General features: G+C 32.4%; 1 protein-coding gene across 1 annotated transcript in view; it reads right to left on the reverse strand.

Moving 5' to 3' along the window:
* The window catches only part of FOXP2 (forkhead box P2), a 369,425-nt gene that overhangs the window by 222,902 nt on the left and 129,402 nt on the right, over positions 1–17,121 (reverse strand). The window contains exon 3 of the mRNA XM_053662959.1: positions 4,655–4,744. Coding sequence (XP_053518934.1) covers positions 4,655–4,744 — 90 coding nt within the window. The remainder of the gene's footprint in view (positions 1–4,654; positions 4,745–17,121) is intronic.

Consider the following 17,121-nt stretch of genomic DNA (forward strand, 5'->3'; position numbering starts at 1 on the left):
CTGAATCTACTCAAACCCACATCACAAATTTTTCAATTATGTTGCTTTCAGTATCTGAAACAAAATATATTCTGACTTCTCTCTAATTCTTCTGTACTAGAAATCAGAAATTAATGTGAAAAAATATTCAAATTCATTCTTTAATACTATATAAATGGATTTTCATAATTTCCTAAAATGTATTTATCAATGTCCAACTCTATATCCCAGAGAGGTATTTATTTTCTTTACTTGTATATTTTATACTTTATTGTTTTTTCTTCCCCTGGAATATGAAATTTAGAAATGTTAATTAGTTTGCAGCAGAATTCTTGGTTGTCTACTGATGTTAATTTAATCTTTTGGAGTGAAGAATTATATCACAACCCACTGCTGTATATTATCAAAGTAAATACATATGTAAAATAATTTCTTGGTTAACTTAAAATTTTTCTAAAAGCAATTTATAAAATTATTTCAAGGCATTAAATAAAACAAAATTTCCTTAGATGTAATGCAAAGTGATACTTGCACAATGGTTTCCATACACATAAGATGTAATACCTTGACTCCAAAGCATTATTTTTGGCTATGATATGTTTTTAGAGTTTTTTGTAAGTGAAAACAAATAAATAATCCTTAACTCATTAGCTAATATCAAACAAAGTACAGCTATTCTTGAAAAATTAAGATGCCCATCACTTAAAAATAAAATAAATCTTTTTCCACAGAATATTTTGTTTATTGATTAGCCCAATATCTATATTTTGAAAACACTGAATAACTTTTTCAAGCTTACATAACTAGTTTGTAGCAGAGTCATAATAAGACCCCTAAGTTTAATTCACTTTTGCTTTTTACTATTCCATTCTTGAACTAATTAACATAATTAATTTAAAATAATATTAATTACCTATTGGAAAAAGAACCTTATGTTAAATATCAACCTACAATGAAGGAAATGATTACAATGCTATATACTAATATTCATCTAAGATAGCAAAGCAATGGCATTTACCTTAAATTTACGTCTCTGCTCTGCACAGCTGTTGAAGAACCACAAGTCTGTCTCATGGCTGTAAATGTAATAAGAACAATAATGCCACCAATTTCATACCTAAACTAAATTAAGTAGATCTGTCATAGGCTAGAAAATGGATAATGTTTTTTTACAATATATGTTTAAACTACAGATTATGGAAGTATGCATGTGTGCATATAAAATGTTGTGTGTAAGGGGAATAAATGGTGATGGATGAAGTCTAGACTTAGGGTGATGAACATATAATACAGCATACTACTGATGGTGCGTTGTAGAATTGTGCATCTGAAACCTGTATAATTTTGTTAACAAGTATCATCCCCCATAAATTCAATAAAATGTGAAAGAAACAAATGTATGTGTGCATGTGAGCATGTATGTGTGAATTTACCATTTTTAATCTGGAAGTAAGTTTCATGAAATTAAAATTATTATCTAATCTCTTTGACTAACTTTCCTCATTATGGACCACTATAGGTATATGAAATCTAGAAAGTGCTAGGGGTAGATATAGATAAATAAACAAATTAAGATGAGAGGCCATCTTAAGCTCTTATTAGGGTTTGCTATTCTGGGACACATAATAAGGTTGTATGAAAAGAAATATCTGGTTACAGTTTAATATCAGCTCCCATTTGCATCATAATCTTTATATATTATTCATGAATATGTCATTAATAAATATATTTACTAATTGTCCCCATTTAATTAGTGTTTTATGTGATGAATAAATACAAAAACATGTTTCAAATACACTTATTCAGATATCTATACATGAAAGTGAAATCACTACTACAATTGGTACTTAAGCTTATGAAATATGATTTTTTCTTTCTATTTTGGATTAACTATGCTACTATCAATGCCATCTTTAGCACAAAAACATGAAAAAATGTATTGAAAAAATAATAGACAAATACTATTCTACTAGAAAGACTCTCTACCATGTCACACTTCAAATTTGGCCACCACTTTTCAATATTTGAAAGAAATTCAGTTGAGTATCAGGAACAAATATTGTTCTTGTAATTTGAGCCATCAAAAAAAACAGCATTTTTTAAAAACTATACGAAATAGTTCCCTATCAAATCTTATATTAAAATTAAAAATACATATCTCCTTTGGTCCTCTAACAATATGTTATGCCTGATAAATCAATCATTAACATGATCTATTATTAACACTAAATGCCTTCAATTATGTCTTTTAATTCTAAAAGATAATCTACAACAGCTTTATTATAAAAAATTGGTTGAACTCTTAGTTAAGTAGACACTATGAGAGAATCATAAAAGTTTTAAAGTGTTAATTTCATATTAAATAGTTATAATTTTAGTGAAAATATTCTACCATTTTATTTAACATAAGTGGCAAGTAGTGCCACTCATATTAAATTGTATTTGCAAAAGTGAAAAATAAGTATTACTTGATATTGTCTATTGACAACATGTGTAAGCTAGTATAAAATGCTACTAGGTTTTTATTAGATTTTTAATACAATTCCAGCATGTTTCCAATTGCTAATCTTATCAAGTGCTACAAAATCCAAAAAATGTAGAATTACATTATATTAACTGTGGTGCATATTTTGGTGAATAAAAATATCTTCATTCATTATGCTAAATTCTCATTCTTAAGAACCAATTTTTGATTCCTATTATATTTTGATATGAAATCCCATTATAATTACACAATAAGAACAAAATAGTGGATTATGTTAATATGAATCACAAAACACTAAATATAAGTGACAACAATATAAGTGACAACAATAAACTATAGTAATAGTTAGCAACTGAAATTTTTAAAAGGTATTTATAAACTTTTAATCACCACTTAATGATAAAAATAACAAAATTGAGGACTTCCACACAAAATTTTATGTATATGACATTTGGTACATGAACAACAATTTCTCACTTTAGAGTCCTTACTACTCCCATATTATTGTGTCTGTGTTTTCCAACAAAAATTATGCAGGCTTTGGTTAAACAAAGTATCTAAATTTGCCTCCTAATATAACAAAAAGAGAAAATAGAAAAATTTAAACCCAGCCATTTTTCCCCAGAGATATCCTGGTAACCATCAATAAAGAAACTTCTACTGGACTTAGCTTTGGAGAGGAAGGCACAACTACTTGGTCTAATTTGTCAGGAGACATAATAAAATAGAATGAGGAGAATAGATAGTCTCTTTCAGATATTCAAAATAATAAACTCTTTCTGACTTTTGGCATATGCTTGCCAGCATCTAAACCTCCTTTCTATACTAGCAAGAAAGCAAAATCCATAGTTTGAAACCATAGTGAAGATAAACCTTTCATTTACTATCATCTGTGACTTCTATGCAGTTTTTCTTCCATCGTGTAAACATATGGAGAGGCTCTCATGGAATCAGATAACTCAATGGGAAGTGCTTCAATCACTGTTATTACTTGGGGATATGATGAGGAGGAAAATATCTCACTATAGAATTATTGATTAGTTAAAACAAAAGAATGTGAAAGTTATTTATTTATTTTTCATTAAGATGGATCTTAAACTCAGGTTGATTCAATATAACTCATTAGAAATTAGGGCAGACATCTATATTTTACCCTGTGAAAACATATGTCTTATCCCCCAAATGTGTTTGTTGCCAAGAATATATATTCTCACCTTAAATCTGTCTAGGGACATAAATTTAATCTAGTTTTTAAGTAATCAGTAGTTCCTGGATTGTGTGACCCTCGGTAGCCTGTAATTCTCTGTCATAGAAGCTAAGTTTCTGAAGTCCATTGTGCAAGACTCAATTTACTAATATCTGGGAGTATACCAAAAAATGAAAACAGAGAGGTAGGCCATAAAAATTTTATAGATAGATTTGTTAAAGTAAATGTTTACATTTTTGAAAACTTGTTTATCTTTCAGCAGAGCTGATAAACATTTTGAAGGATATTTTATGCAACTCCAGATACCTTATAAATATTTCAAAAATATAACCTAAAAATATTTCTTTCCTGGAGACAATATCCTATGTATTTCTGTTAAGAATATAGAAAATAATGGTTATATTATATAATAAAACATTACTTTGAAAGACATACATATTATTAGCTTCACAAGACAAACATAGTAGATACAACAAACTCCAGAATCTATTTTTATTACTGTAACAACATCAATAACTCCTTGGCAAATTCAGTTTTTCTGGCAACCTTGGAAGTTTTCTGCATTTATCACTCAGATAAAATTGTTGAAGGGTTGTCTGAGACTGTTTTGTTTCCTTCTAAACCATTTTACTATGATTTGCCTTTAAGAAAGAAATTTCACATTTTAACTTTTTTGTGTGCATGAAATTCCATTAAAATCCCAGAAAGGAGTTTTACACAAAACTTTATATATTTACATACACCAAGTGCAGGTCCTACATACTTTTTGCAACAAGTGACCATATAAACTTTTGAAATCTATGCTAATAGAAAATTATTTCTTTCTCTATCAAGAAGACAGAGTGGCTTCTCTTTTCTAATTAAAATTTTCTACATATGCAAACATAATCACTTTCTGTATGTGTACAACTGGGCCTGCATTTCTGTTCACATTATAAATATGTTTTAAAATATGACCCTAAGGACAGCCATATTTTACCTACCTGGAGTGGCCTCTGCTTATCACTGCTCTTAGGAGATTTCAATCCACTTGTTTGCTGTTGTAAGAGAAGTTGTCTTGCTGCTTGGAGGGCCTAGAAGTAAAAAGGGAGGAAATTCTATATATTTTGTTAAAGGTAAATTAATGATTAATAATAGTAATAGCCATCAGTGTGTAAGAACCCCACTCTCCTCACTTGAGAAAAACATTAAATAATATTTTTCTTCTAATGCAAAAAATGTATACAATACACATATGTATATAATTTTACTTAAAGTCATTGAGATGGATGTTATCTGGAGAGAAATAAAGATAATTTGTTTAAAGTTCTTATGAAGAAAAGAATCACAAACAGCATCAATAACCTCATTTCCACAAGGAACTTGTCTTTGAGTGTTCAACTAAAGGCCCACTCTCTTTTAAATTATTATTCAATTTGCATTTTTATATTACAATTTTGAAGCAAAAGCAGTAAACTTCAAGTGTTACAGAAAGCTGTAATTAAATTTGACAAATCAACATCAGATTACCTTAAAAATGAATTAATATAATTTTCACTAAAAATTTAAAACAGTTTTTTATACTTACAATTCAAGAGAGAAACCCATCCTTTGACAAAATAAAGTGAAGTTTTAATGGCAAATAAAATTGAGTGGTTTTCATTTGCATTCTTAGCAAAATCAGAGAACAAAGACATTACCACTCAACCAATCAGGTTTGTTTCTATGTCTGACTGAATACCAATCAAAATAGGTGTTTTCATTTATGTTTATGGTTTCTTTCCAGTTCAGGAAAATAAAGCTGAACATAAAAATTAATGTAAGCATTTCATTTACCAGAAGGGCAGTAGTTCAGCAATTTGTAGTACTATATATACTTATATAAAAACTAGTGCAATAACAAAAATAAAACAAATCAAAACAAAACATTGCACATATTGCAATGTTTTAAAGGTAACAGTATAAATTAATTTAAAGAACTTTTTAAGAGCCTCAACTGTGCAAACAGACTTTTTTCTCAACAACTGAGTTCAATGAACAATAGTGATTAAATTTTTCAACACATAAAACTAAAATGCATCACTGTTTTGGTTTGTTGTTCACTGTTTTAGAACACTCCGTATAGTTTTTGTGATGGGGAAATATTTTAGATCAATTTAATTCTATAATAATTAAGATTTTACCTGAAAAAAGTACAGTTTTGATTTGGAATCAATGATCTGGTTTTTAAGAGAGTTCCTAGTAACCATGACAACAGTTGCTTTGACAAGATGTGCATATGGCATTACACTGCCAGCTGGTGTGAACAATGTTTGAACTACTGCATTGAGATGCTGAGCAAACAGAAAAAGTTGCCACATCTTAACCCTCAGGGAAGGCAGTCATCCCCTGATCAATTATGAAAAGACAGAGAGGAGGGCTGCTACAGTCTGGTCCAAGCAAGTTTTCTAAAAAATCAGGCAGACATAGAAGCCAAAGTAAACAAACTGAATGTACTAGCACCATTTCCTAACAACTTTGATTTGTCTTCCCATACAAGAATCTGGCATAATTTGTGAATCATACTTTTTGAAAACATACTCAAACAATATTCCTTTGTTTTTTTTAATTTTTCAAGTAATTACAAGTCAACCAAACTCCACATACAGTTTGCCTAATATTTTTCATATAATTGTTTTTCCCCTTTGAGTTCATTAGTTTATTTTGTATATATACAACCTTATTTAGTTTATGTTTAATTCTGTGATCATTTACTATTTGTAAAGGATTCTAACAAACATAGTTGAGAATCTTGAAGTCATGAAATCATCCAATCAGACCCTTTCATTTTAGTAAATGGGGAAAATGAGGCCTGGAGTAATCAACAGTTTCTGGACCAAATGCATTCCAGTATACCATAATGTCTCTTTTCCATCAAAGGAAATGTTAGGTGGAAATGAGTAAAACTCTAGTAAAGGAGAACACCTGGCATTATCATGAATTATTTTCTTATCTGTAAAGAGGGCATATCCATTTATCAGAACTTAAAAAAGGAAACTACAATATAATCTTTTATGTTTTGAGTTTATATGTGTTTAAATAGAACTATTACAGAATATATGTCGTTTTTATGCTGTTTCCAACAACCCTGACTTAGATTTCATCACAGTTTACCAACACCTGAAGGAGCTGTAAAGTCTCCTGACAAACACTCTAATCATTTGACCAATGAAGTGAAGAATTAGTAATAAACTAAAGAATTCCATAGCTGGAAAAAAATGTCTTAGAGATTGTTTAGCCTAGTTTTCACATTTTGTAGGCAAATAATTGAATAACCAATGCTGTAATGATTAAAGTCAAAAGGCAGTGACAGAATCTGGTCAAAAGCTCAGACTCCAGTTTGTCAAGAATCTCAAAAGCTCAGACTCTTTGTCTGTTAAGCCTAAAACCCTATCCATTTCACTACCCTGTATTGCATTCATTCAGCTTAACCCAAATAGGTAACCAAATGGAATATGTAATGCCCAATGACTACAGAAAGACACTAGAAAATTAGATATCTTAGAACTGCATGTCATGAAACTATCACTAGATAAATGTGTATGTGTATACTGTTTTTAAAGAAGTAATAATAATAAAATACTACAAGATAGTAGGCTAAAACATGCTTCTACTTTTAAAGTATGTGGTTTTCATATATACTTACATTGATCTTTAAAATAGTTAAAATACTCTTTTTAATACAAATCCTCATGAAAAAGAACACCTTGCCCATTTCAACATTGTTCTTTTAGTACTAGATACTGACACAGCAAACATGAGAAGTTGGAGACAAAAAAACAGTTCCAGGAGATCAGTAATGATTAAAAACTCCTAAACATAAATCCTGTCGGTGTGCATTCCAGCAGCAGGTATCACATGACATTTTTCCCACATTCTGGACAACATATTAGGACTGCATTTCAACAAACAATTGCTCAGACATATTTAGTTCATCTTTGCACTTTATTATTACAGCTATTCAATAGTTGATAGATTATGAGCAAAAATATTTCCATCAATATAAGGTATTACATGTCAAATTACATTAAATATTCATTTGAAAATCACTTGTCTGACTAAATTTGGTAACTAGCAAAGTTGTTAAATGCCAGGGTGATTCACAAAGTTCCGTGAGCCATTTAAGTATTTATAGAAACACTATCTGTAAAAAATTAATTTAGAACAAAAGGCAAAGGACGTTTCCAAATTTTTCTTTAATATTGTCTGAGTCTGATTCAAATGAATGATGAGAAAGAGAAACCTATCCAGTTTAAAAAAACACATTTGTTTTGAACTGAGTTCACTTTACTTAATGAAGTCATTTAATTTTAGTAAAACTAAAAAAAAATTAGGATAGGATATTAAAAGAATCAGAATCATCTGAAGACACCTGAAACACTAATTCAAAAGAATATATGCACCCCTATGTTCCTTGCAACATTATTTACAATTGCCAAGATTTGGAAGCAGCCCAAGTTTCCATCCGTAGATGACTGGATAAAACAACTATGGGATGCTGGGAAGACGGCGACAGAGTAGGACGGAGAGGATTCTAGCTCCTGTACTTGTGGGTGAAAATCCTGGCAGATCTATAGAGAAACAGCACAATAAACCATCTGTTACCCAGCATTTATGAAATTAAAAGACCAGAGATTGTTACCGACACTGAAACACCAGACACAGGCAGAGTCAGCTACTGGAGCTGGGACATTGTCAGCCCCTGTGCTGCTGCCATAGTGACGGGACTAAACACCAGGAAGTCTCCTACAGGAGCCGGGACACTCTGGGCGCCTGTGCCGCTGCTCTAGCAAGGGCCTGGGCGCTGCAGGAGTCAGCTACAGGAGCCAGGACACTCAGCAGTGGTAGGCGACCAGCCTGGGAACCAGCTCGAGGACCAGCGTAAGAGTAGGTAGAGACACAGAACATCAAGATACCTGAAGGAGTCTGCAACACTGAAATTCACAGGTATTCTACCACAGAAGTTCACACCATAAACCCAGAAAGTCAGAACAGATCAATTTTAGAAGCTGAGACTAAGAAGAGTCTCAAACAATGAGAAGACAAAGAAACAATCCCCAAATAAAAGAAAAAGCAGAAACTTCAGAAAGAATGTTAGATGAAATAGAGGCTGATCAACTATCAGACATTGAATTCAAAGCACTGGTTATTACGAAGTTCAAAGACCTCACAATGAGCTATCAGAAACTACAGAAAAACAATGATCTCTCTGCAAACTACATCAACATGAAAAAGGAAATAGAAAATATCAACAAGGGACAAGAGGAAATAAAGAATACAATTTCTGAATTGAAGAACACAATAAAAAGTTTCAAAAGTAAGATAGATGAGGCGGAGGATCGGATTACTGACTTGGAGGACAAAGTAGAAAGCATCTCACAGAAATAGCAAGAAAATGAAAAGAGGCTCAGAAGGAATGAAGAGGGATTAAGAGAAATGAAAGACAATACGAAACAATAATATCCGGATAATAGCAATACCAGAAGGAGAAGAAGAACAAGGGACAGAAAAGGAATTTGAAAGAGTAATGAGAGAAAATTTCCCTAATTTGATGAGAGAAAAAGTCACACAAATAGAGGAATCACACAGAGTCCCAATCAAGAGGAACACAAGGAGGCCCATTTCAAGACACATCATCATCAAAATGGCAACATTCCAAGACAAAGAGAGAATCTTAAAGGCAGCAAGGGAGAAAAAAGAAGTAACATACAGGGGAGCCCCAATAAGGTTAGCTACTGACTTCTCAATGGAAACACTCCAAGCAAGAAGAAAATGGCAAGAAATATTCCAAGTAATGAGAACCAGAGGCCTACAACCAAGGCTACTTTACCCAGCAAGGCTCTCAATCAAGATAGAAGGCCAAATAAAAAGCTTCCAAGACAAAAGAAGTCTAAAAGAATATGCTTCCACCAAACTAGCTCTGCAAGAAATATTAAAAGGACTGCTTTAAGGGAAGGAAGGAAAAGAGGGAGACAGAGGGGAACACAGGTACAAAAATGGCGATGAATAAGTGCCTATCAATAATAACCTTAAATGTAAATGGATTAAATGTTCCAATCAAAAGACACAGAATAGCTGAATAGATAAGAAACCATGACCCACACATATGCTGCCTGCAAGAGACCCACCTCAGGACAAAAGACCATCACAGACTAAAAGTGAAAGGCTGGAAACAAGTTTTCCAAGCAAACGGACAAGAAAAAAAGCAGGGGTAGCAATTCTCATATCAGACAAAATAGACTTTAAAAAAAGGGGGGTAAAGAGAGACCCAGAAGGTCACTTCATTATACTCAAGGGAAGAATCCACCAACAAGACATTAACATCATAAATATATATGCACCAAACATAGGGGCACCCAAATATATCAAGAAAATCTTAGAGGACTTCAAGAAAGATATTGACAGCAACACAATTATAGTAAGGGATTTTAACACACCACTGTCAAAAATGGACAGATTTTCCAAACAAAATATCAACAAAGATATTGTGGCATTAAACAACACCCTAGATGAAATGGACTTAACTGATATATATAGAGCCCTTCATCCCAAAGAAACTAAATACACATTCTTTTCAAATGCACATGGAACAGTCTCAAAGATAGACCACATGATAGGACACAAAACGAGCCTCAACAAATTCAAGAAAATTGAAATCATACCAAGCATCTTCTCTGACCACAAGGGACTGAAATTGGAAACCAACCCAAAAGGAAAAAACCTAAAGCACCCAAAATCATGGAGAATGAATGGTATGCTGTTAAACAACGCATGGGTCAAGAATGAAATTAGGGAAGAAATCAAAACATTTCTGGAAACAAATGAAAATGATCTCACAACAACCCAAAACTTATGGGACACAGTGAAGGCAGTCCTGAGAGGGAAGTTTATAGCATTACAGGCTTACCTAAAGAAGATAGAAACATTTCAAACAAACAACCTAACCCTATGCCTGCAAGAACTCAAGGAACAACAACAAAGACAGCCCAGAGCAAGCAGAAGGAAGGAAATAACCAAGATTAGAGCAGAATTAAATAACATACAAACTAAAAGCACAATTCTAAGGATCAATGAATCCAGGAGTTGGTTCTTTGAGAAGATACACAAAATAGACAAGCCTTTAAGTAGGCTCATCAAGAAAAAAAGAGAGAGGACACAAATAAACACAACCAGAAACGAAAGAGGAGAGATTACAACTGATACCACAGAAATAGAAGGGATTGTAAGAAATTACTATGAAGAACTGTATGCCAAGAAATTCGAAAACCTAGGGAAAATGGACAAATTTCTAGAAAAATACAATCTTCCAAAACTCAGTGAAAAAGAAGCACAAAATCTAAACACACCAATAACAGCAAAAGAAATTGAAGCAGTAATAAAAAAACTCCCATCACACAAAAGCCCTGGGCCAGATGGTTTCACAGGAGAATTCTACAAAGCATTTAAGGAAGAGCTAACCCCTATTCTCCACAAACTATTCCAAAAAAATCCAGAAGAATGGAAAACTCCCAAACACCTTTTTATGAAGCCAGCATCATCCTAATTACAAAACCAGATAGAGATACAACAAAGAAAGAGAACCTCAGGCCAATATCGCTGATGAACATAGATGCTAAAATCCTCAACAAAATATTGGCAAATCGCATCCAACAATATATCAAAAAGATCATACACCATGACCAAGTGGAATTCATCCCAGGGATGCAAGGTTTGTTCAACATTCGCAAATCAGTAAATGTAATTCATCACATAAACAAAAGCAAAGACAAAAACCACATGATCATATCGATAGATGAGGAAAAAGCTTTCGATAAGTTACAATACCCATTTATGATAAAAACACTCAGCAAAGTGGAAATAGAGGGAGCATTCCTCAATATAATAAAGGTCATATATGAGAGACCTACAGCCAACATCATACTCAATGGGCAAAAACTAAAAGCTTTTCCATTACAATCAGGAACAAGACGAGGATGTCCACTTTCATTACTTCTATTCAATATAGTATTGGAAATTTTAGCCACAGCGATCAGGCAAGAAAAGGAAATAAAAGGCATCCAAATAGGAAAGGAGGAAGCAAAACTGTCACTGTTTGCAGATGACATGATAGTGTACATGGAAAATTCTATAGACTCTACCCAAAAACTGCTCAAACTAATTAATGAATTTGGCAAAACAGCAGGATACAAAGTCAATATCCAGAAATCAAAGGCATTTTTGTATACCAACAATGAATCAGCAGAAGCAGAAATCAAGAGAAAAAATCCCATTCGATATACCAAAAACAAAAATAAAATATCTGGGAATAAACCTAACTAAGGAGGTAAAAGACCTGTATGTAGAAAACTACACAGCCCTAAAGGAAGAAATCAAGGAAGACACAAACAAATGGAAACATATACCTTGTTCAGGGATTGGAAGAATTAACATCATCAAAATGTCCATACTACCCAAAGCAATATACAGATTCAATACAATACCTATTAAAGTACCAAGTTATGTCTGTGAAATAATGGCATATTTCACAGACATAGTACAAACACTTCAAAAATTTATATGGAAACATAAATGACCCCGAATAGCAGCTACACTTTTGAGAAAGAACAAAGTAGGAGGGATCACAATACCCGATATCAAACTGTATTACAAGGCCACTGTAATCAAAACAGCCTGGTACTGGCATAATAGCAGGCACATAGACCAATGGAACAGAACAGAGAGCCCAGAAATAAACCCAACTCTCTACAGTCAATTAAAATTTGACAAAGCGGGCAGTAACATAAAATGGGGTAAAGATAGCCTCTTCAACAAATGGTGTTGGGAGAACTGGACAGCTATGTGCAAAAAAATGAAACTTGAGCACCAACTTACACCATGCACCCAAATAAATTCAATGTGAATAAAAGACTTAAACATAAGCTGTCACACCATTAAAGTCCTAGAGGAGAACATTGGCAAGAAAATCTCAGATATTTCATGCAGCAACATTTTTACTGGTATGTTCCCTAGAGCAAGGAATATAAAGGAAAGAATAAACAAATGGGATCTCATCAAAATAAAAAGCTTCTGCGTGGCTAAAGAAAACTATATTAAATTAAAAAGACAGCCAACTGTATGGGAAAACATATTTGCCAATGATACCTCATCAAAGGTTTAATCTCCAAAATATACAAAGAACTTTCACAACTCTACTCTAAGAAGACATCTAATCCAATTAAAAAATGGGAAAAGGACTTGAACAGACACTTCTCCAAGGAGGACATACAGAATATCCAGTCACACATGAAGAGATGCTCAATATCATTAGCTATCAAAGAGATGCACATTAAAACCACAATGAGATACCACTTTACACTGGTCAGAATGGCCATCATAAACAAAGCAACAGATAATAAATGTTGGAGAGGTTGTGGGGAAACGGGGTCCCTAGTTCACTGTTGGTAGGATTGCAGACTGGTACAACCATTATGGAAAACAGTGTGGAATTTTCTCAGAAGAATGAAAATCGACCTGCCTTTTGACCCAGCAATTCCACTGCTAGGATATATAATCCTTAGGATCCTAAAACATCAATTTTAAAGAACCTATGCACCACAATGTTCATGGCAGCACAATTTACAATAGCCAAGAGCTGGAAGCAACCTAGGTGCCCATCAGTAAATGAATGGATCAAAAAATTGTGGTACATATACACAATGGAATTCTATGCAGCAGAAAGGGTAGGGGTCCTACTCTTTGCAACAGCATTGATGGAACTGGAAAGCATTATGCTGAGTGAAATAGGCCAGGGGTTTAAAGACAAATACCATATGATGTCACCTTTGACAGGAAGCTAAATAACAAAACAAACAAGCAAGCAGAATAAAAGCAAAGACACTGAAATAGAGAACAAGCGGACAGTGACCAGAGTGGAGAGGGAAGGGAATTTAAGATGGAAATGCGGGAGGGATTTGGAGGATCAAATAGGAAGGACACAGGGATGAGGACTGGGGGGTGGAGATGGGAGAGAGGTGGGGAGCTCGGGGCGGAGGGGGCTGGGATGGGAGAAATGGACAGAAAACTGTACTTGAAAAATAACTAAATAAAAATTTTTAAAAAGATATTTTTTCTCTTAAAAAACAACTATGGAACATTTATATGATAAAATACTATTTAGCTGTAGAAAAGAAGAAAATTCTACCATTTTTGACAGGATTAATAGATCTAGAGAACATTATGCTAAATGAAGCAAGCCAGCCAGAAAATGACAAATGATTTCACCCCTATGTGGAATCTAATGAACAAACTAAATCAACAAGTAAAATAGAGAGAAACTCATAGACAGAAAGCAGGTTTTTAGTTCTGCAGGGGTGGGGGGGAAGAATTAGTGAGTGGAGAGATTAAGCAAAAAAGAAAAAGGACTCAAAGTCTATGGACAACAGTGTGATGATTGAGAGGGGCAGAGAGAGGGTTGAGTGGAAGTTCAAGAGGCTATAGGGGGATAAGTGGTAATAGGAAAATACAATAAAAATACATATATTGGCAATGACACAAAAAAAGGAAAATATACATTTGTCATTTAAAGAATATTTTGAGGGCTCATCTGATAGATAATAATGATCTCATGACAGTAATATTTTGTATTCTCCTCATGGAGTGTTCAATGAGAACTAATATGTGTGAGTTTGCTTACTTCGAGACAAGTTTTGAGCCCTCATTTTGAGTGGTACTTCCAGAGTGGTACTAAATTCATGAATTTCTGAAAAAATCCTTACCCAGACTTTGTTATGTATCATACTATATCATTAACAAATAAACTAATTTCCTAAATAAATGTATCTCTAATGATAGTCTGAAAATACATGAAAATCAGATTAAATATTTTTAAAAGAAGAATAAAGTATCCGTATAATAGATTAAAAATATTTTTGTAAGGCTGCAAAGGTGAATGCATGTTTCCAATAACTCACTGCATTTTGCTCTAAAATATTGATAACATCATTCCTAATAGTTACTGTATAATTTCACATAAAACTTTGTAAAGAAATAAAAAGTTCAAGCATATTGTCTTTCTACAGTAGTAATAACTTTATTCTAGTTATAAATCTCATAGGAAAAATAACTCTAAGAAGTAGGTTATGAGAATTTAGAGTGAAAAAACCTTTGTAACTTGTCAAATTAATACTTTTTCTTCTTCAAGAACATTGAAAACTTTACTTTTTTCCTCTTGAAAACATAGGACTAAAATTGTTTGAGAAGAGCTTAGAAAAACCCAGTGAAACCAAAAATGTTGAGTACTCTAGGTTTATAAATAAATTCTTTTTTCAAAGTAAATATGTATATATATGTATATATATATTATATATATAGAAAAAAGACATCACTTATATTTTTCCTCATAAAATAGGAATGCTTAACCTATCAGCCTGTTGCATCTGAGACATTAAAATGAAAAATGACATATATACCCATTAATATCTTCAATGTATAAACAGCACAGCATGACACATTATTGAGAGCTGAAGGCTACAAAATCTCTAACATAAATAATAGAGCACTCAGAAGCATATTTGATGTTGATATTCATCTTCGAGAAAAACACTGCTGCCTAGGCTCTTATAAAAATAGACGGAGCCCAAATGGATCGTCTGTAATTGGTTTCAGATAGCGAGGTTAGAAGAAATATTATACAAGAAATGGTTATATGAAACAGGAAAAACAAAAATGTTTACACATTCACTCTTTAGTCATACTATCAAATGGTGTATATGTTGCAGATAACTAGAACAAAAAATAGCTAGCAGTATATTCAGAATTTTGCTCTTTATACTCACACATCTTTAACATGTTACTTTAAATACTGAACATAAAATAAGTTTTCAAACAATTTCACTTTCTAATTATTTTCACCAGTGTGGTAGTTAAAAAAATACATTCAGATCCTTCCACAAAGGATATAAATTCCTATTCTGTTTGGCTTTTCCTTACATTATGTTCCCACTAAAGAGAATATACTGATAAATGTAACCAGAAGTCTCATGATTATATTTATTAGAAAAAATAATTACCTAATCGTCGTAACCTATTTTCAAATACAATCCATCAGAGTGGTATTATTCACCTGTAGCTATTACATGTGAATGTGTATTTACCTGCTATTAACCTTTCATTTTATCATGCCTTGTACACAGTTAGACAAAGTTTGTTGGGAATAAAAGCTAATCACTAAAAAATATTTTGAAAACAATTGTTTTGCTTTACAATGTTCACATAAAGTTAAAGGATATATGTATGACTGCATGTTTTTTATACTGTCAACCACTATGGAGGCCAAGTTGAGAAGCTAATATAATTTATTTTAGGGTACTATAATAAGAGTGAGAAACACATTGTAAAGCTTCCTATTTACCACTAAAATATGGGGCTTAGCATTCATGAAGTAAATTCAAAGGAGAGACAATCAAGTTGCTGAATATGTAATGCAATGGATCAAGTCATCCTCACAAGCTTAACAAAGTCCTCAAGGTTCAAATCCAAACCCAGTACTCAGTATATTCCAAAATAGCTTCAAACTTCCAGATGAGGGCAGAAACCCTTCTACAAAGCAAGCCTGTGAGTTAACTAATGGCTAAGACAGGTTTTGTTTCTTTCAGGTCTAGAATTATACACTCAGTTTAATGGGATAAACATATTCTCCTTCTCAGAGCTTGCATTCTACAAGTTACAGAAAATAATATTAAGTAGCCTGGTATTCATCTATTTTCTTCATTATTCTCCTAATGATAATGAATTGCAAATAGAACATTTATAAATATTAATATAATCTATAACAATAATGAACACATTCTTGAATAGAATTAAAAGAACTCTATCCAACTTTATAAGTCCCAAGTACAAAAGGTAACTTATTAAAATTGGAACCAATTTAAAGTAATATTTTTATAATATCTCTTTTCTATGGTACAGGATCCAGAAGTGACAATGGTTTATATGAAATTTCTCCTTTATTTTTCTTTCTGCTATAAAATATTTTATAGTTTTCCCAAACATACTTTGGATTTACTTTTTGTTTTTCAAGTACTTTAACAGATATTTTTCTCTTTATGAGCCGATACCATTTTTTGTTTTTATGTAGATTGAGGGTTCATTATTGCTATAGTGTTATAATTAAAAATGGCACATTAGATATTAACTGAAAATATATGCTACTAAATTATAGTACCTGTAAGTAAACTATTATGTAAATCTTACATTGATGGGTTTATCCTGCAATTATAAGATTGAAAAGAGGTAGCATTTAGAAAATTATTTATAAGAATAAAATATATCAAAACTTACTTGTAATTAAAATTTGTTTGCAAATATGTCCTAGGTACCAAGCAAAGAACTAAGTATTATACATTTGTGTAGATAGGGTGGTGACATGACATTGTTTTTAGCCTCAAAGAGCTAC

This window comes from Artibeus jamaicensis, unplaced genomic scaffold (assembly GCF_021234435.1).
Source record: "Artibeus jamaicensis isolate MK-2021 breed Jamaican fruit bat unplaced genomic scaffold, CSHL_Jam_final contig_311, whole genome shotgun sequence".
Lineage (NCBI taxonomy): Eukaryota > Metazoa > Chordata > Mammalia > Chiroptera > Phyllostomidae > Artibeus > Artibeus jamaicensis.